The sequence below is a fragment of the Lytechinus variegatus genome, chromosome 14 (assembly GCF_018143015.1).
Source record: "Lytechinus variegatus isolate NC3 chromosome 14, Lvar_3.0, whole genome shotgun sequence".
NCBI lineage: Eukaryota > Metazoa > Echinodermata > Echinoidea > Temnopleuroida > Toxopneustidae > Lytechinus > Lytechinus variegatus.
Window position 1 is genome coordinate 28,022,942 of NC_054753.1, and position 22,554 is coordinate 28,045,495.

At 37.5% G+C, this 22,554-nt stretch overlaps 1 protein-coding gene across 1 annotated transcript; it reads right to left on the reverse strand.

Moving 5' to 3' along the window:
- Positions 1-1,319: 1,319 nt before the first annotated feature.
- LOC121427497 (zinc finger protein 407-like) lies at positions 1,320-22,119 on the reverse strand. Its single transcript, XM_041623920.1, has 13 exons — positions 22,038-22,119; positions 18,825-18,943; positions 18,062-18,208; positions 15,843-16,037; positions 14,514-15,387; positions 13,247-13,405; positions 12,070-12,211; positions 11,116-11,282; positions 10,098-10,274; positions 9,441-9,712; positions 6,615-6,698; positions 4,189-4,482; positions 1,320-2,019 (listed from the first exon to the last, which is right to left on the reverse strand). Exons 1-13 carry the CDS (start codon positions 22,051-22,053, stop codon positions 1,477-1,479), a joined length of 3,189 nt encoding a protein of 1,062 aa, XP_041479854.1. The 5' UTR covers positions 22,054-22,119; the 3' UTR covers positions 1,320-1,476.
- Positions 22,120-22,554: the final 435 nt, after the last annotated feature.

Below are 22,554 nucleotides of genomic sequence, written 5' to 3' on the forward strand. Positions count from 1 at the left end.
CATGCAAAGCGAGAAAGAGAGCATAATGAAGAGAAGAGAGGGAGAGAAGAGGGAGGAGAGAGAAACAGGGGTGGTATTCTGGAACACTGTCATAACTTTTTTCATAAATTTTGTCATTTCTCTCTGAGATTTGACACCGCTATGAATGTCACAAATCTGTATTCTGAACATTGTCTTTTCCCTGTCATATCTCTCAAAGTTCCCGCCCATCTTTTCAGAAGCAATCCAATCAAAATCATCGCTAGTTCCCAGTGGGAGCCCTTCTAGCCAATAGGAAGGCCCCGTATCCCCAAAACAGTTGCAGGCATCGCGCAACTACACAAATATTAATGCGCTTAATTACAAAGAGAGACAGGGAGCTGTGAAGGATTTTAGAGGAGAAGTAGAAAAAGAAGGAAAACAGAGAAAAAAAGGAGGAATTAAATATGTAGGGCCTAACTAATTGTAGCATGAAAAAATACTTTTGAAAATTGATGAGTGAAACTGATACTACAATCTAATCTAAATAATACCATTATATGATTGACATCCAGTCAGCAGGGTATCAGGATATTTGGTACTAAAAGATATGACAAAATTTATGACTGCTACCCCCGTCATAACTTTTGTCATATCTTTTGCTTGCATAAAGGATTACACGCATCTAAAGCCGCATATTTTTGGTGCGCACTAAAGAGATGAGACAAAATTTATGACAATTTTTGTGACAAAAGTTATGACATCCACCAGAATACCGATTTTGTCATATCTTTGAGAAAAGATAAAATATGGAGAAAAGACAATGTTCAGAATACCGCCCCAGGAGTCAGAAAAACAAAGAGGGCAATAAGAAGCCAGGAAGAGGAAGGGGAGGGATTATCATCAAATAAACAATCAACATTCAGAACAAATCATAAACAACTTTGTCTTTGGAATGTGAAAAGCAACTTGATTTATATGTACATCATTCCATAATTTCCACATACTATACATACCTTACACTTTATGCAAAATTATTAATATAAATATCTACATATCATAGACAAGCGGAGATACCCCACCTTATTGATCTTTGAAACTCGATGAAGAAATGGAGGTGCTTCAGGATTACCTTTTATAAATATTAATGAAAAGAGTACATTCCTTCTCAAGGCAGTTCATCCTCAACATTCTTGAATTTATTCTATTTTTTTCTAGACATCTCTAATACCATGGTCACATTTGCTCTACGGCGGCCGTACGGCGAGTCGAAAACAGCCGTTTCAACATTTTTTGTACCAACTACATATAAGTCGTTTGAATTAAAATGAATAAAACGGCTGTTTTCAACTCGCCGTACGGCCGCCGTAGAGCAAATGTGACCATGGTATAACTTGTAACATTAAAGATCCTTCTTCTGCAGCTTCTTTGGGGGCCTTTTAAACTTGAACGTTTGTGATATTTGCTGGCTATGGCCTCTGCTTCCGCTTGGTCCTCACATATGTTTGCCAAGGTGGTTCACTCTAGGCTCTCTTGCGTTTGTTCTGCTTCTGTTCGCTCTTGTTCTGAGACATCTCCAACTTGTAACGTTACAGATTCTTGTTCCGAGGGTTCTGCTGCTTCTTTGGGGGCTTCCTCAACTTGTGCATGCGCAACGCTTACCGCTGTGTCCTCCTCTTCCTCTTGGACGACCAGCATCATCTCCTGACCGTCTTCCGTCTGCAGGGTTCCGTTTGACATCACCATGGAGGTCCCATCCGACATCACCATAATCTCTTCTCCGTTGCCATCGGCTACGGCAATCTGAGTCCCCTGCGAGTCCTGGAGATCACCCGCAGTGGTGGTGGTGATGATCATGCTGCCATCTTCCGTGGTGAGGGTTCCTCCGTTGGCGGCGGCTTGCAGAGCCAGCTGCTCAGCCTCTTCGGATGAGATGGCGGTCACGGAGCCGTCGGGTTGGGTGGCCAGGTTAACCACCACGTAGCTCGTTTCTCCGTTCTCGTTCTGTAGAGTGGCCTGCATGGTTGAGAGACCTTCCTGGCCTGATGGATGCAAGATGACCTGCAAAACAATGAAACATGTAAGGTATTGACCCATTGAATACTGATTTCTTCATCCCCATAGACTTTGTACAGGTATCACCTGGTTTCAGTAGGCAAGGGGTTAAGACATTCAATAGATCAACATACAATACGGTGAGTTCGTACAGGACTGAAGAGTCAAGATTCAAGGATTTTTTTACGATTACTGTTCTGCCCTTCTTATTATTCATAGTCAAATACTAAACGCAGAGCCATAAACTTAATTTGCTTATTTGCTGATGATATATTCTCACAATCTCTCAAAACAGTACTTTTTGAGAATTTTCAAGCATACTTAAAGGACAAGTCCACCCAAACAAAAACTTGATTGGAATAAAAAGAGAAAAATTCAACAAGCATAACACTGAAAATTTCATCAAAATCGGATGTGAAATAAGAAAGTTATGGCATTTTAAAGTTTCGCTTATTTTCAACAAAATAGTTATATGAACGAGCCAGTTACATCCAAATGAGAGAGTTGATGACATCACTCACTCACTATTTCTTTTGTATTTTATTATATAAAATATGAAATATTTTGATTTTCTCATCATTGTCATGTGAAATGAAGTTTCATTCCTCCCAGAACACGTTGAATTCCATTATTTTAACATTTTGTGCTTCAGGCAAGGAGGTCCTAATCGTCAAATTCGTAAAAATTGAAATATTGTATAATTCAAACAATAAAAAACAAAGGAAATAGTGAGTGACATCTTCGACTCTCTCATTTGGATGTAACTGGCTCGTTCATATAACTATTTTGTTGAAAATAAGCGAAACTTTGAAATGTCATAACTTTCTTATTTTACATCCGATTTTGATGAAATTTTCAGCATTGTGCTTGTCTGATTTTTCTCTATTGATTCAAATCAACATTTTTCTGAGGTGGACTTGACCTTTAACAGAATGTTTAATGTTACTTTAAGAGTGCATGATCTATACTTCCCTATTATAGAGATAATGCGTACGTCAAACATCTCTTTTTTAAAAGAATTTTCTTGATGCTTCTTGTTGAAATGAATTACATTTTTCCCCCTTACATCATTGCAAGTAAACATCTAAATGTAATGGTAAGATTAAGTGTATGCCCAGAGTATTTTGAACAATCCTGAACACACTAAATCAGAGTCACAGGACATGTGATGTAAATATAACTAATCCAGCACATATCATACAAACACTACAGAGCACAATTTCATGGAGTATCAACTTGACAATGTTCTTTAAATCACTGTGCCAAAGCAATCTCATTCACAAGCCAACAGGCCTGTTTACTTTCATATTCAAATTATACATACATACATACATACATACATACATACATACATACATACATACATACATACATACATACATACATACATACATACATACATACATACATACATACATACATACATACATACATACATACACACATACATACATACATACATACATACATACATACATACATACATACATGTACATAATTTTCAAACAAAAGTTGAACATGACAATGAACGACTTTGCTCCAGGTTTGCAAAACATAACAAGTAATGCATGCAAACAGGAGACCGACAATTATTCACAGGGAACAGGGTTGAGCTCAATTACAAGATTATCAATCAATAACGTAATAAATCACTTTTTTTTAGTAGTTGTAATTGAAGTTTTAAAAGGAAAAGCAACTGTAATTGTAATTGAAAAAAATGTAATTGACTTCAATTAATGTCAATTACTTTACAATAAACTTAATCAACTAATGATTTAATTTAATGGCCTTTTTCATGTCAACTGCTTCAGTCTCAAAGAGAGTAACAGGCAGAATCTGTACTCTTTGACCTAAACCTTTATCTTTTCAGTTTCTCTGTATCTTAAAATTATGTTGAAACAGGTGGTAATATGAACAGAATAAAAATTGGTTTCAGCTATGATTTTTCTAGTAAGTAACTGAAACAGTAATTGTAATTACAAAATGTAATTTAAGTGAAAAGTAATTGTAATTGAACCTTTCTTCAATTACCAAATTGTATTTGTAAGTGAAGAAAGTAATTGAGCCCATCCCTGACAGGGAAGAGGTACTAGAGGATAACTTGGTTTCAAGGCAGCAGGTAAACAAATGACTATCAATACCAAGCATGCAGTAACCTTAGGAACATCTAAATACCTGGGCGTTCTCTGCAGCCAGCTGCTGCAGAACCAGCGCAGCCTGTTCGCTGGTGGCTCCCTCCATCGTGATCTCCGTTCCGTCCAAGAGGGCGCTGCCTTGCTGAGCAGCAGCGGCTTGAAGAAGCACCTGCGTAGATTCTGGTATGTCTTCGTGACCTTCCGCCTGCATGGTTGATGCTGCCTGAGCATGCGCTACGGCCTCCTGGATGGCCGCTGAAGCAGAGTTGGTGGCGAAGGTGGTGCCGTCGGCAAACTGGAGAAGCTGGGTACCCTGGATTTCATTAGTCATAGCCTGCAAGGTGAAAGCAATATTTTAAAAAGTCATAATTGTGTAAATGGGTCTAACTCCACAATTTAATGCAAGGCCTACACGCAAGCGCCGTGGTGTAGCGGTTCTGACTCTCACCTTGTAATCAGAGGGTCATGTTTTCGAATCCCACCATGGCCCTAGCGTCCTTTGGCAAGGCGTCAATCCACACTATGCCACTCTCACCCAGGTGCTAATTGGGTACCGGTAGGAAACAACCGTCATTGGTTTTGGTTTAGCAAGTTTGCGCCTAACAGGCTGCTTGGAATGCTATAAATGCAGTGACCAGGTAATAATAATTGTGAAGCGCTTTGAACAGTCGTAGATTGATAAAGCGCTATATGAATGCCAATTATTTTTATTATCTCACCTTCCTCATAGGAACCACCTATACATGAGGGTCCCATTTCATGAATATAAAATTTCTCTAACAAGTTCACAATCAGCCAATCAAATCACATGATTTCAGAAGCTTATAAGTGCTATTGAAAATTTGTTATAACAAGCTTTATGAAATGGGCCCCGGGCAGATGTGCATTACATTCCAGTGCCATGACATCTGCTCTGCTCTAATGTCCACACACTAGTAATTGCATGACCAACTTTCACCCTGGGTTTAACACAGTACCCTACTATACCCTAACCCTAACATAACCCCTATTGCAACCCTAACCATGCATCTTAGATGAAGTTAAGCCCAGAACAATAGTCTCTGGAGCAAATGTTCTTTCACCTACATTCCAAGATGGGTTTGTATTTATTTATTTATTATACAATATTTCAATAGGATGCCCTTTCAGCAATTAAGCTGGTATCAAAAGGGGCCCTAAAAGCATAAAAAACATAACATGTACATACATGTACCAGTGATAAAAATATCCAAAGTAAAATGTTATATAAATCACACATATTGGAACACAGAGAGGCATGCAAAATTGGAGTCATTAAAATATTTGTAATGCAACAATCGTTGACATTTTAACCTTTGCTGGACATTATATATAATTTGAGTTCGTTTTTAAAACTAGACGGTGGATAGGATTTTTAAGTGAAGGGGCAAGGAATGGAACATATTGAGGAGATAATGATTGACTTATGTTTTTCGGATGCTAATTTACAGTTATTATTAAAGATATTGGAAGATAAATAATTTAAACTCTTACTAAAATATACATCAGAAGTACATTACTCTTTTGGGGATAGGAGAACCATTCAAGTTTTTAAAATAATTGATCAGACAGGGGAGTATAATACAGAATTGACAAGCACCCCATGTATTGCAGATAACAGGAATTGGCCAAGTGCTGCACTATTCGTATAAGAGTACGGGGGGGGGGGGGGGGGGGGGGAGAGTTCAGGACACCCTGGAGTAGTGGTCCATCTGCAGTCCCCCAGTCAGTTATATCGGGAGGAGAGACTTGCTGGTCATAGTGATTCAGGCACAGGTGACGCAAAACATAAATAATAATTTTGGCAAATTGCTTAATCATTATTATTTTTGATTTATTTATTTTCAGTTTTATTTAATCAGGGTGGCCTCATCAGTTACATAATTTTATTCTAAGGAATAAAATGAGATCAAGCAAGAGTAGAACCAATAACCTTAAAGATAAATTCCAGTTCTGGTAATGATCTCAAAATGACTTTTCACAGAATCCAACATAATGACCACCCAAGTGTTTGTATGAATAAAAAGTCTGTGCCAAAGGATTCTGGAAGAAATTGAGTAATTGCTTAGAAATAGAAATAAGCAAAATAAGTGTGGATTCGGTCACTTCCGTCGGGTCTTTATTCCAGCAATAATGATACACTGTCCCACGTGTGCCTATCTGTGTTGGCGATCATCAGTGTGATCGTATTTCAGCTTAGATTTTATGATTTCACAAAGTTCAGTTTATATAACTGTACCAGATATAGATCCACGATGATATAGTCATACTTAACCTTGATTTTACAGACTTTCTCACGGAACTAAAGTTTTACTGCAACTACTGTAATTTAGCTTCAATGTCAGGTTTTCCCTGCATAGACACAAGGGTATCAATTGTACCTAAATCTATCTCCGAGCATTAATTCAATGCTGAAAGAACTAAATACAATGCTCAATAAGCGCTTACCTGTTGAGCCGCCTGTTGGACTATATCGCCTGATTCTGTCGTATGGACAACCTGAGTTTCATCAGAAGCAATTTCAACAGGTACCTACAACATGTAGGATAAAAAAGAAGGCATTCAAAGATTTCAGTGGTATGGTAATGGTATTCATTCAATGGTATGATGATACAACTCTTTGCTCCTCGATAAAGACATAATTTTAAAGTATTACCAAGCCACAAGCACTGGTAACTTTAACACTGATAGTATTCAGGCTTGTTAATACAGTTAATCCTATATAGCCCCGGCTATTTTGAAATTGCATTGCCCGGGGGGGGGGGGGATATTCAACCCCCCCTCAGATCTCGGCCGTTTATCGACCGATTGCGACCAAATTTCGTGTGTGGGTGTGTCATTGTGTATTTTACAAGAATGCGTTGTCAAATTTGTGATATTTATTATCATTATTTATTTATCTAATTAATGATGCAAATTTTTTCAAGGAATTTTCATTTTTTGTATTTTTCCCCCCATTTTTTGAGAAAATGCAATGGAATCAAGCATGTTAGTAGCCAGTCATGTAATCTAAAAGACAGCTCACTCAACTGTATTGAAATTGTATAATTATTAGATTATAATAGTAATTAATTATGCGCATATGCTAATTTTTCTCGATAATATTCTTGTTTCCTTCTTTGTTTCCAAATTCTTATGTATTTCTTTGTTTTTAATTCATTATGTATTTCTTTGTTTTGAAATCTCTATTTTTTATTGTTTTTTTAAATCTAGAATAGTTGGTGATAGCCCAAAAGAAAGTTATGTGAGGAAAAACAGAAAAAAAACATTCATCTGACAACACTTCTTGTAAAACCCATACATTGTACACACAAAAGTCAATGGAAATTGCCATTTTCGGTGACATTGGTCACAAATATGTGCTATATCTCCGCAAGTGTACCCCCGATTTTCGCAAACAGGGTCTCAAAATGTGCGGGAGATGTGAAAGAAAAAAGTCATGAAATTTCAGCGTATTATTTTTTTGCATTTAGAAATTATTGCGAAAAATGTCGAGGGGGGGGCCTTTTAGGCCCCCCCCCCCCCGGGCTATATAGGGTTAAGTGTGTGCTACAAAAAGCACCAAATTAGAGAACATGGGGTTGTGTAACTCTCCAATAAGCCATATTATTCAAATAATAATAATATATGTGATTTGTAATGCGCCAAATCCACTCGGCAGAGTGCCCAAGGCGCAGTGAAAGAAGAAAGAAATAACGAAAGAGAAAAATTACAAATATAATAGTAATAGATTTAGGAACAATTAAGAGTAGGAAGCATTGAATAGACGAGTCTTAAGGTAACGCTAAATGTATCAATGGACGTGCATTCACAGATTGCCAGGGGAAAATCATTCCATAGAACAGGGCCAGGGTGAGCAAATGCCCCCATGTCTTAACTGATTTAGGAATAACTAGGGAACCACAGTTGGATGAGCGTAGGGACCTGACAGGAGTGTATTTGTTGATTAGATTAATATGGTACTGTGGAGCAGAGCCGTTAATTGCATGGAATACAAGAAGGATTTTGAAGATGATGCGATCGTTGACCTTTAACCAATGAAGAGATTTCAGAATGGGTGTAATATGAACATGTTTTTTAGATGGGTTCTGGAGCTTTCGGAGTTTAGACAACTGGGTGTTGGGTAAATTGTAAAGTAAGGCAAATGATCAAAAAAGACTTCCAAAAATGTTGAGACTGATAGTATTCAGGCTTGTTAATACAGTTTGAGTGCGGCAGAGCACCAATTTAGAGAATATGGGGTTGTGTGACTCTACAATAAGTCATTATTCAAATGACCAAAAATAACTTCACTTTCTCCATGACCACCCCTAAAAAATTACCCTGACACTGCCACATGGGAATGCCATTTATATTTCAATTCAATTTCAATTACACACAAAACAAGATAGAGAATCAATTTCAACGAGTGGAATGCCTCTGGAAGTCTCGCCTGCATTACGCAATTTGATATAGCGGCAGTGCTTCCTTTGAAAAAAGTTAATGAATAATTATTCATAGAAGAAAACACTAATATGATAACAAATGGGGTGTCTCATAGGTTCCATGACATTTGATCTAGCGGCATTTGCTCCGATGGAAAAGCTGCATGTCAACCCCAAAATTATATCTAACCTCCAAAAACTATAAAATAGACCCTTATCCTTATCTTTACATTATTCTGAACCAAAAACTTTATACAGTCCTAACTCTAACACTATGCCCTCTGAGATTTTAAGACTCGAAAAAATGGTGCAAGTGCAAATGTTGTGTCACCATTTGATAAAGCTGTTTGTAAGCTCCAAGCAGCTTTATGAAATACATGAGAGCTATGGGCAATTTCGCCCTCATGTCACCCAAAATACATACTTTGCAACCATTCTTCCCAGAGTCGCCCCAAGATCTGTTCCAAACAATATTCAAGATTTAGAAAATCAACATTTTCACTCTGGCAGAAGAATAATATTTGCTTTTACTGCACAATTACTTTTTACCCCAAAAAAATTAGCCATTCACAAGAAAGAAATAGCCCCCAAAACTCTGCAATAGCCCCAATGTGGAAAAGAAAAACAGCCCCTAAATATAAAAATTATTCCCTACCCTGGTTACAAACGACTTAACGTATGACTGGTAACTATCTAGGGAGCTAAGTCAATATCAATGAAAGTTTAGCAGTTTATAATTTAGCAGAAAAGGGTTAACAGTCGCTCTTATATCTGTTTGTAATGTAGTGGGAACAGCTTTATAAAACAGCCCCCTGTTAGCTCTGCAGCACACCATGGAAATAGTACTCACATGCTGGAGGTTATCAAGAGCAATCATCGCTTCCGAGGTTACATCTCCGTCGGTCAAGGTAGGGTCAGGTTCAATGGAAACCACCACGTTCTGTCCCTGAATCTTCACAGCCTTCTCCATTGGCCACGGAACCTTGATTGTCACTGTTTCCTCTATAGGGGGCGCTGTGTCGATCTGCTCCCCTCGCAAGACGTGACGTTTCTCGTGGCCCTTCAGGTAGTCGCTGCGGGTGAAGCAGTTGCTGCAGTAGCGACATCTGTAAAGCTTGGCACCTGGTTAGATATCAACAAAGAAGGTGTTTTGGTGAATGGGCTTTAAAGTTTTTGTGTGAATAAGATATAATGAAAATACTTTTCATGGAAAAGGGAATATGGAATTAAAGCACTTTCTGACAAATTTAATATTACCTTAAACTTCAAAAAAGAATGAGAGAATTACATTCAAGGTAGGAAGGGATTCAGCTTGATCCAAATATTTATGGTTGCTTTAAATTGATATCTCATCTGTCAAACTTTTTTCAAGGTTTTTTTTGTTGAAAATCTGAGATTTTTAACGGGGAATTTCAGGGAATTGACAGTTTAGTTAAGATAAGCAAAGAGCGAGCCAGTCAAGATGTATCGGACAAAAAAGGAGTCAAACTGGAGGACCTATACCTACCTGTGTGATAGATCAAATGCCTCTTGTAGTCTATCACAGCCACAAATTTCTTGTTACAGCCTGGCTTGGGACAGATGTAAGGTGTCTCGTTGCGATGCTTGCGTTCATGATATGACCTTGAGCTTCGCCTGCTGAACGTTGCTGTGCAGAAACGACACTGAAGCTTCTCCTTGCCAACTAGAAATGCATGGTAAAAGACAATTATTTATATACCGTAAAAGGACTTTAGGAAGAACATTGCATACATGAATGGTGTCTTTTAATTTAACTTATGCAATACTGTTTCCCTCCCCCCCCCCCACATCCCGACATATTTTTCTCTTGTTTGTATATAACTAGATATGAAGAGTTATCTGAAATAAATATCTTTTTGATGTCCTATCTGAATCCACCAGACATTTAACTAATCAGATTAGACCAACGTCACAAGGGGTGGGGGATTCTGGTTTTCTAAGTGAGATCATTCTTAATCAAGATATGAGAAATTAAGTAAATGGGATCAAATATGAATAAAACTTTCATTCGTCAAAAACATCAACTCAAAACCCCATACCAGTATCTCGACTCAACTTTACACCTCAAAGCTGATTAAACTCAATTCTATTGGTTTGTACTAAATAGAGTTTAAGAATTGAGCTGAATCATTTCAAAGATGCAAAAGTGTGAAAATGAAAAATGCCATGGAGCGTTAAGTGGAGCGTGGGTTCGATTCCCAGGCATGGTGTAATTTTCTTCAGCAAGAAATTTATCCACATTGTGCGGCACTCAACCCAGGTGAGGTGAATTCAATGGGTTCCCGGCAGAATTAATTCCTTGAATGCATGAGCACTGAAAGCAGCTCGAGCTAACACCGGGGTAATAATAATAATAATATGGTGCCTCGGAATAGAATATTCCTAGATAGATGGCACTATATAAATTCCTATTATTATTATTATTATTACGGAACCAAAGCCCGACTTCTTGTTTAAAGACATCAGCAGGTTATTAGTATTTAATAGTAAACTACCACACTCACGATCTGTGTGTGCTTCTTGCTTGTGATCTTTGAGTTCTGGTCTTGTTTTGAAGGCACGTCCACACTCGTCACAAAGCTCGTTCTTCTCGGTGCTGTGCGTCTTCATATGCTCTCTTAGTCTCCCAATCTTCACCCACGTCTTGCCGCATATCTCACATGCAAATGGCCTAGAATGGAAAACAGTGGAAATGAGTGTGAACACAATATTATGGAAGCTCAAAGAATTATTATTCTGAGTGTGAACACAATATTATTGAAGCTCAAAGAATTATTATTCTGAGTGTGCACACAATATTATGGAAGCTCAAAGAATTATTATTCTGAGTGTGAACACAATAATTATGGAAGCTCAAAGAATTATTATTCTGAGAGCTACTATATTTTTTTTCTTTGCTACCCATCGTTTTTGAACAGCATACTATACTACCTGAAAAAAATTCCCCAAACTTGCATTATCATAGATACATGTAGAATTCAACTTGTCAGAGATGCCAAGTTCAAAGACCAGCTATGCGTGAGACATTCTGTGAATCTGAGTGAGATCACAGACATTGTGTACAATGTCTATGGGGATAGGCTGTGATAGTTGCGTGAGACAGAGATTTGAGGGGATGAACAAGAGTCCAAAATGCTTGAGTCTCACGCATAATGCGTGAGACTTGGTAGCTCTGACTTGTGAAGGGGTAAAACTACACCCATGCATGATTTACAGAAGAAACTCCTAATATCTGAGCTTAGTTTTCGTGTGTACATATGCAGGCCTTCAGTTTTGAAAACAAAGTGAATATGTTACATGTACATTCTAAAGGCTAATTCCAGATAATGTGCAGTTTTTACTTTGTAGTTGATAACCCATTCCAACTGGCATGTTCAACTGTAGGTGTTGAGGAATGCTAGTTAGCACCCTACCCTCCAACCCCCATAAATTTGAATAGGGATAAAAATTATGCTTACTTTTCCAGCGTGTGCCTGAGAGCATAATGGTAGTTGAGTGAAGAAACCGTTGTGTATGCCTTGTTACATCCTGTGACGGGACACTTGTAGATGTGACAGGGATCTAGACCATGGAAACTTTCAAGATGACTGGCTCGATCCTCTGTGATGTCAATGAAAGTATCACAGATGAAAATTACAAATTTAGCTGTGACTCTGATCAGGACCCCGTCTTACAAAGAGTTAAGTTTGATCCAATCAACCACAACTATGGAAAGCCAATAACATTAACAAACAAAATACAAGTTTGTTCAAAATATTTTCTGAATATGTGTATTCATACATCCATAGTTTTCTTGAAAATTGAGGGTGCTTCTCTGTTTCCAAACGACATTATGCAAATTTCCTGAAGAAAAAGATTATGACATTGATGGACTTCCATATACTTGAGGTTGATTGGATCAATCATAACTCTTTGTAAGACGGGGTCCTGAAATACTTGTCCACTCAGCTTCTTTTCCTTACCAACATAGTACCAATCTATGCAAAGGCAAAGAGGTAATAAAATGCAATACATGTATCTCTCATATTAAACACCCTAAGAAAGTCTGAGCCCCATAAGGGGCAAATCTGAGCAGGAGTAACACTCAGCGCCTTTTCTCTTACAATCCCCATTCTATGGCAAGACAAGTGAAAGTAAATGTAACATTGCCTCCATAAAGGTACAATATAGAACTGAGCATCTTTTAGCTATAACTCTATGCAGTATGCAGGAATTCCATTCACTGTTTTTTACCTTTACAATTCACCAAAATCTCGTTGGAGTAAAAGCTGGAGTAAAATCCTGCATTTTGCAAAATCAGAGGCACAACTTTAATTAAATCATTTATGAAACTTTATCTTATGATCAACTTCAAATTGGCAACAATAAAATATTTTCTTTCATTGATTTTCAACTTCATATTTCATGTATTTTAGGATAAGAAATAAATTAAGATTGATAGAAATAAAATATCTACACAAGATAAAAAAAATTGTGAGAATATATGTGAAAAGATCAATTTCGAGGTTCTTATCACGTTTCCTTTTCGTAGATTTCAACTTGCATTTGATGTTGCAGGGCTTTTGGGTCGGATTTCCTCTTTAACTTTTGATCAGAATATCACAAATTGTGTGTCTATTATAAGACTATGTTTACCCTTTGTGATGAAGGTTTCCAAACAGTCATCAGCAGTACACTGGTATCTGTGGTATTCAGGATGGGCTCGAATGGTATGGTTCTCTAACCCTTGTTCCATGGTGAATGTCTTCTCACAGAACTTACACTTCACTTGCACTGGTCCTTTAGGAGGTGGCTCTATAGGAAAAATAGAGAACAGGTGAATGATACAAGAAGTATCTTGCCAATGATTTTAACTGAAAACTTTGTCAAATTATGACATTCATATCTTTTCTTAGTTAAAGAGAAATGCCAGTAGTTGCAGTAAACACCGATTTCATGAGAAAGTCTGTAAAACCAGGCTTAATTGTCAGTATATCATCGAGGATCTAGATCTGGTACAGTTACATAAACTGAACTTTGTGAAATCTTGAAATCTACGCTGAAAAATGTTCACACTGAAGATCACCAACACAGATAGGCACACATGGGACAGTGTATTATTATTGCTGGAATGAAGACCCGACGGAAGTGACCAGATCCACACTTATTTTGCTTATTTCTCAGCAATTACACAATTTCTTCCAGAATCCTCTGGCACATATTTTTTATTCATACAAAAAGACACTTGGTGGTCATCATATTAGACTCTGTAAAAAGTCATTTTGAGATCATTACCAGAACTGGAATTTATCTTTAAGATTGATGAAATAAACGGAGACAGGGCATAAAACACGATCCAATAGGCTGACTTGAATTAAACTTGTTGCAGCTTTGTCTAATACCAGTTATTGTGATTATTAAATTATTTATAATAATGATCTTAATAATATATTAATATAGGTATATTTTACCCACGGAAGCCACTTCAGTTATGAAAACTGTTCTCCCAGGTGGCCCTGCTCTTAACACATTAACATTTTTTTTCTTGTGAAAAGTTAATTTCACCTGCACTTTCTGAGTACCATATTCTACTTCTTGGATGCCATAATTCAATGATGGATGCAATGTCCAAGCATTGCAACTGAAGATAGACCTGACAAGTACATTGTATGTGGACTATGGAGTAACGCAGCGATGACGTCAGTTGCCAAGGTGTCATGGCGACCTGGTTCTTAACAAATAAACCTGCAAAATGAAAGCGTGTTTCAAATAGGAGAAAATGGCTGCTATGTGATCTTTTGCAACCTATTTTTCAGATGAGCCAAAGTGTACAGAAGACCGTCGGCTGCGACTCTGTTTAGAACCAGCCCGCCATAACACCATGGCAACAGACGTCACACTTCGGTACTCTTTATCAATTTACCTGCGTTATTAGCCTTTCTGATATGCCTCTCTAGATGAATGGGTGACCTGAATGCCCTTTTACACACATCACACCTGAACTTCTCTGACAAAGTCTGTTCTCTTTTGCTCATTCCTGCATGGACCTCAGTCATATGAGTGTTGTAAGTCATGAGAAACCTGAAGGCCTCATCACAGACTTTACAGATCAGATACTGCATCTTTGGATCCTCGTGCTGCATGCAGTGTAGATCAAACCAGGACTGCGTCGGGAAGTTGTTGTTGCAGGTCTCGCAGCTGAAGGGGTACTTCTCCGGGTCGTCGGGCGTGGCTGTGCATTCTGGAGGAGGAGGTTCGCGTTTCTGGACGGCACGCGCAAGGAAGTCGTCATCATCGTCATACTTGCGTCGCTTCTTCTTGCGTCCACGTTTCTTGCGAATTATGGGTGGCTGCCCGTCTTTCCTTGGACGCCCGCGTGGTCTCTTTGCTACAGGACGAAGCCATTCGTTTCTTGGCTGAGCTGCAGATTCTTCTGTTAAGCTTGCCAATGTCTCTTCTTCCTCCCGTGCCACATCTAAAATGCTTTGCCCTGCTCCTTCCTCACCATCCTCAAGACCGTCAGCCAACCGAGCCATCTCTGTGGATTCCTGCATCTCAATCCCTTCCATCGATTCTTCAGTCATATCCCGCTCCCCTACGTCCACCTCCTCTTCCCCTTCCTCTTCGTCATCATCTAGTTTCTCTCCTGCGACTTCTTTGATGACCCCGCATGTCCTCCTGTGCTTCATGAAGAGAACCGAGTTGACAAACCTCATTCCGCAGACAACACACTTTCTGCTTCTTCCAGGAGTGAGGGTACTACTGCTATCAACTGCTTGTTCAAGAAGCATTTGAGCCTGTAATGAATAACATTTAAAAAGTATTAATCTGTTACTGAATCTGCAGCAATATAATACATTTTACAACTTGAAAAAATACAAAATATTTTTTTCCTCTAGGGATGCCCACACAAAACACAATCTTTGCTAACATAAGTATGTTCTGAATTTACATTGGACTTATTTTCGAGGCAATCGCGCAATCAGCAGCAGAAAAAGCCAAGTCAAATTAGGGTTAAAATGAAATATGATTATTATCAACTTTTTAGCACCTAGCAGTAGGCAAACTTGTAATGTAACCACAGAACTGCAAACTAATATGTTGTGCGTTGAAAGCAATAAACATCAATGATACTAATTCCAATCTTCCCCCCCCCCTGTATGTCACAGATTAATTCATTCAAATAATCATTTTAAGTTGAAAAAAACCCTGCATAAACAGTAACTGACAAGAAAGAGATGAGACTTATTACCCTTTTAGCCTTGGCTTCTTCAAGCTTCCTGTTTTTCTCTTCATCAAACTTGGCCTGTTCTTCTGGAGTGAGTTTAATCTTACGAGGGCGACCTCTCTTCCTCTTGTTTGGATCAGGAGGGGGAGGGAGAGGGGGCTCTTCATCTTTGATCCCCAACAAACCATGCTCCATCCCCTTCTTCACTTCTTTGGTTACCTTTGGTCAATGCAAAAAATCATATAAGATGATGTTAATCATAAATTTGGAGAATTAGTTTATAATCACACTACAAAAGATTTAGTACCATATTGAATTACATTAATCATTTTGAAGAATTACTTTCACATTGCAAAGATTTGGTACCATATAGAATTCCATTAATTTTAAGAATTACTTTTCTATCACAATACAAAAGATTTCGTACCATATAGAATTCCATTCATTGTAAGAATTACTGTTCTATCACAATGCAAAAGATATTGTACCATTTTGAATTATTTCGCATACATTCGTAATTCCAAAGCTTCGTTATTCTGAAGGTTTGGATATTTCGAACGTTCCTTATTCTGAAGGTTCGTAATTCCGAACGTTCGTTAATCCGAAAAAGGAATGAGATTCGTAATTCCGAAGGTTCGTTAGTCCGAAAAATAAATGATTAACTAACCTTATTTCATTTTCGGACTAATGAACCTTCGGAACAACGATCCTTATTTCGTTTTTGGATTAACGAACCTTCGGAACATCGAACCTTATTTCGTTTTCGGATTATCGAAACTTGGAATAACGCCACAAATCTTCGTATTAACGAACCCTTTTACGTTTTCGGATTAACGAAAATCGAGGTATAGGCAATTTACGTGTTTCGGAATTATGAACTTTCGGAATAAAAAACCATTGGAATTACGAGCCTTCGGAATTACAAAGTTTAACCGAATTATTTGAAGAATTACTAGTATCATGCTGCAAAAGATTTTGTACATCAACACACCTCCAAGACCAAGTACTGTCTCACAGAAGAGATTCTTATTGCCATTCACCCAAAAGAGGTGGACACCATGATTTGCATTTTTTTTAAGCATACCTTGGAATATGTGGGTATTTGGGAGATTTGGAATACATTCTTCTGTCTCATGTAATGATTGCATAATACATGAAATGAAAAAAGACATCTTTTGAAACAAAATAACTGAAGGTAAGTAAATAAATGAGGATGCAAATCATAAGGAAATGAATGAATGATTTATGAATGAATAAATAAACCAGAGATGCTTGGCGGGTCACGCAGCCGAGCACATGTATCCCCTGAACCCATTGTATCATCCGTCATTGCGAGATATAGAGCTCACACAGAAAGTTGACAAATAAATACAATTATCATGGCGACAATGACCCTAGCATGCAGGTCCCCCAAGCCCATCTACCATCCAAGTGTGGTTGAAAAGTGACTTATGGTTACGGAGAAAGAGAGTGTTGCATGTAAACTTCAACATTGACCTGAAAATGACCTTTGACCTTACCATGTGACCTCTGACTGCAGCATAAAAAGCAGGTACCCCTCCATATACCATCCAAGTTTGGCTGAAAAGTGACTTATGGTTGCGGAGTTAGGTCATTAGAGAGTCTTGCATGTAAACTTTAATGTTGACCTTTGACCTTAACATGTGACCTCCGCCCACACCAAAATCGATAGGCGGCTTTGCTATAACAAACTTGACCTTCATGCCAAATTTGAAGTTGATCTGAAAAGAAATGCAGCTGATAGAGTGCTCACAAGGAAATCTTTGCGGCGGCGGACGCGGTGTGACGAGGCCAAATCCGTAGTATCCTCCGAACTCTGTTCGGGGGATACAATTAATGAATGAATGAGTGAATGAAAGAGCAAATTAATGAATTCTGGAATAAGTGATTGGGTTTTTGGAGGAATAATAAATGAAGAAGTGTTGAAATGATGAACAAATGAATTGATGAATATACAGTAGAAGGATTGATTATTTGGAATGAGTGAATTAAAGGGCAAAATGGGTGAATGAGTGAACAATTGAATGAATGAAATTAATGAATAATGAATGAATGAAGGAGCGTGTGAACGAAGGATGAAGTGAATGAGTGGATAATTGAATGAAAGGACATGTGGAAAGTGACGGAGAATGAATAAATGAAGTACAGAAAGGAAAATTGAATGAATAAGTAATGGAGCAAATAGGTGGATACATGAATGAATGAAAGTGATTTACTATTACCTCAAAGAAGTAGACCTTCCCTTGCTGGATAAGAGTAAGAGTTTGTTCATCTTCACTGGTTGTAGTCTTGATGAATCTCAGCCACCCTGGGATGGAGAAGTCGTTGCTTTCCAACTGGTGGCATTTCTTCCCATCACGCTCGAAAATCTGGTACAGAAAATGAATAAAGTGGATTCTAGAATGAATTCTGCGCAGGCCCTAGTTGAATGGAAATGTGAACTGAACTTGTATTTCCTTTCAGAAAATATTGCAATCAAAGAAAACTACAAATATCAAACACATCTTTTTTCTTCTACAATTGTGTGAAAAGAGCTAACATATTTTGATTTGCAGAAAAGAATTTAAGAATCACCCCCCCCCCCCTTTAAAATCTACCCTTCACTAAATTATTTCCATGGTAACCAAAAAATATATATCCAAAAGGCATGCAAAATCTTGACCAATTTGTTTTCTCATGCAAATTTCTAAAGCCAAATTCATCTAAAGTGTTTGAAGCAGATTTCCTGGTCCTTGTTGCATGATGTTATTATATCATAATAACTTTGCTATCAAATGACAACTATGATATTATGGCAGCAATCCTCTAGAGCCAATCAAATTCAAGGATGGAAGTACATAAGTTACCACTGGATGTCAAATTTAATACTTTAATGCAATCGACCCAGTTTTTAAAAATCAAGAAAAGATAAAGGTTAAAATACATGTACATGAACAGTAAAAAAGCAAATTATGTGAAACATTTAAATATCTTAATCGTTCTTGCCTTCCACTGCCCCATCTCCACTTCTTGGTCGGGCTCAATCTCTGAAAGCTTGGCTCGGAATGGTCCATAGCGGTGTCCCTCACTCAGATCTTGCCTAGCATAAACCTTCACACTTGCATCTGTTAAAACATGATTGAGATCGACATATTCACCGTTAATCACTATTCATCAAGTAGGATGTATTGAGCAATGTCTTGGAAATTCTTACCTTAAAAATGTGTACATCAAAATATAGAAAATGCAATCAATGCAGATTTAATTTACCAAGACTCTATTTAGCCTAATTGGGATGAAATGCTATTATTGTTAACAAAAAAAATGCAGATTCTAGTTCTCTTACAATGTATATGGTTGGTAAAGGGAAAATATACTGTAAGTCCACCCAAATAAAAAGTTTATTTGAATAAAAAGCGAAAAATCAAACAAGCATAACGCTGAAAATTTCATTAAATTTGGATGTAAAATGAGAAAGTTATGACATTTTTAATCTTCACTTTACTTTAATAAAACTGTTTAATATTCACATCCTGGTTGGTATGTAAATGAGAGGACTGATGACATTCCTCGCTCACTATTTCTTTTGTATTTTATTGTATGAAATATTCAAATTTTATCTGCAATGTCCTGTGAAAAAAAAAGTTTCATTCCTTCCTGAACACATGGTTTTACCATTGTTTTATCATTTTATTTTTCAGTCAAGTTGGCACTTTGTCAAATCTGTAAAAATTAACATATTCAAACAATTGAAAAAAAACAGTGATTGAGGGACATCACCAACTCTCTCATTTGCATGTCACCAAGTTGTGCATATTTATACTGTTTTTGTGAAAAAATAAGCAATTTGCATTATTGTAACTTTCTTATTTTAGTACATATGATTTTGATAAAATTTTCAGCGTTCATGCTTGCTTGATCTATCCCTATTGATTAAAATCAACATTTTTGGGGGTGGACTTGACCTTTAAACGACAAACTGCAACATTAAAAAACCAGTTTTCAACTGAAGATTCAATAAGGGGGGGGGGCGGGAGTAGTTAAAATTTTCTATATTATACAAGGCAGGTCATGGCAAAGACCTGCACGATCAATTGTTACAGAATTTCTAAAAGTAACAATAAATGGTTGTAAGCAGAGGATTGAACTTAAAGGTCAAGTCCACCTCATAAAATGTTGATTTGAATCAATAGAGAAAAATCAGACAAGCACAATACTGAAAATTTCATCAAAATCGGATGTAAAATAAGAAAGTTATGACATTTCAAAGTTTCGCTTATTTTCTACAAAAAAAGTTATATGAACGAGCCAGTTACATCCAAATGAGAGAGTCGATGATGTCACTCACTCACTACTTCTTTTGTTTTTTATTGTTTGAATTATACAATATTTCAATTTTTACGAATTTGACAATTAGGACCTCCTTGCCTGAAGCACAAAATGTTAAAATAATATAATTCCACGTGTTTAGGGAGGAATGAAACTTCATTTTACATGACAATGACGAGAAAATCAAAATATTTCATATTTCATGTATATAATACAAAAGAAATAGTGAGTGATGTCAACAACTCTCTCATTTGGATGTAACTGGCTCGTTCATATAACTATTTTGTTGAAAATAAGCGAAATTTTAAAATGCCATAACTTTCTTATTTTACATCCGATTTTGATGAAATTTTCACTGTTGTGCTTGTTGAATTTTTCTCTTTTTATTCAAATCAAGTTTTTGTTGGGGTGGACTTGTCCTTTAATGCTGCATTCAGATCCCTCCAAAATACCTGGTAAATTAATAATTTTTAACAATTTATTAAATGACAAACAGCATCATGTCAAATAATCAAGAGTGCCAGGATTACCAAAGAGATAATGAGGTCATGAGCACGTCAAGACTCAAGGGCCGCCTGATGCTGGCTAGTATGCAAATGAGGAGACTGGTGATATCATCCAATCACTATTTCTTTTGTATTTAATTACATGAATGATTATTGAAGTTTGATTCCTTCCTGAACATGAGTAGCCTAGACATTGTTTTAACATTTTGAAGGTCCTTATTTGTCAAATCTGTAAAAATTGAAATATTGTACAATTTTCTTCAAGCAACAAGCTTAAAGAAATAGAGAGGGACATCAATTAATTTGATATTTTGAATGTCACCGAGTTGTGGATAGTAGTATAGCTAGGCTAATCTGATTTGTGAAATAAAGCGTTACTTTAAAATAACATAACGTATTTTTAATCAAATTTTGATGAAATTTCTGGGTGTTGTTTTTTTTATTTCTCTTTTTATTATCAAATCAAATTTTTTATGGGGTGGACTGAAAATATATTCAGGGTAATCCTGGGTTGGACTAATTTATTACTCTTAGCTAGTTGTGCATATAGATCTACCATGTCTACAGTACACCCATCTTCTTCCAGTCAGTCTGGTACAGTCCGCCACTGTACTGGCATATTATCGTACCACCACGCACTTCATTCACTGATTCACTTTAGCCATGTTAGCTAAAGCCCGGCCTAGCTACCTCCCGACAGAGGGGGGGGGGTACAGCTTTGGACTGGTGGCAGCATAGTACCCATTCGAATGGAATGGGGGAGGGCTAATTTATACAATTACAATTTAAATCACACTTCAGAAGTTCAGGAGCAGTCAGTGTGAATTTATCGCTGGGATTGGGTGAGGTCAGATTCTCTGCAGTCTGGCTCTGCCATGTCTGCAGACAGTTATAATTTTATTTCTAGAGACCACTTTGTGTGCAAATACTGAAATAGAAATAGTCCCCAAGCAGCTGGTAGCTGCCTGTGTAGTTATTAATATTTCAACCAAATATGGGCAGGCAGGCTGATCTAGATCTGACTGCAGAAGCAGCACTGCCACTGCCAGCAGACGTGACGGGGTCGGGGGTCTGCCGATATGCCATGGCATGCCATGCCACCGGGGCCGCCCGCGCCGCTTGCTGCTGCTCATCCGACTGAAAACGGAGTTGGACACAGGCTAGCGTACGAGGATGGCGCACAAAATAACGGTCAATGGAACGAGCCTGATTGAAAAATCCCCTCTTCATCCGCATCAATTAATTAAAATTACGATCTCGTATTCTGTACAGATACTCTATAAAATATAGGGCAAGTCAGTAACATAAATTAAAATTCCCTATCACACTTATTAACTGATGAAAATAAGGCTTTATTTGTACTAAAAACAGAATAAATTCTCACCTTCAGATGACGCCATCTTCGCACAATAAATTTTCCCAGAAAGCCACGCGCGAGCAGCTCAGCGCAGCATGCATGCAGCGCATGCAAGAAATCGGTCGAGAGCATAAGTCCCCCAAACTACAATTCAGTCGTCATTTACTATATAGTATTTGAATCTACAGTGTTTTGGTTGTTTGAATGAAACCATTCTTTGTTTCTACTTTTACTTTTATTTTTCTTAGTAAATAATCAAGGGTTCAGTTCCGGACCATAGATATCCCAGAGATGTATACTAATGAGAGATATGGATATACATGGACATGTATATAGAGATCATATACTAATCATAGAGATGTAGGCTATATATATATATCGAATATACCCCGGGTAATATACATCTCGATGATCTCTCTTTGCTCCGGAGTTTGGCGGAAATAGCCGAATGTTTAAAGGGGTGGTCCAGGCTATAGAGTAGAGTTCACTGAGCCAAATGCCGAAAATTTATCGTCAAAATCGGACAACAAATAGCAAAGTTATT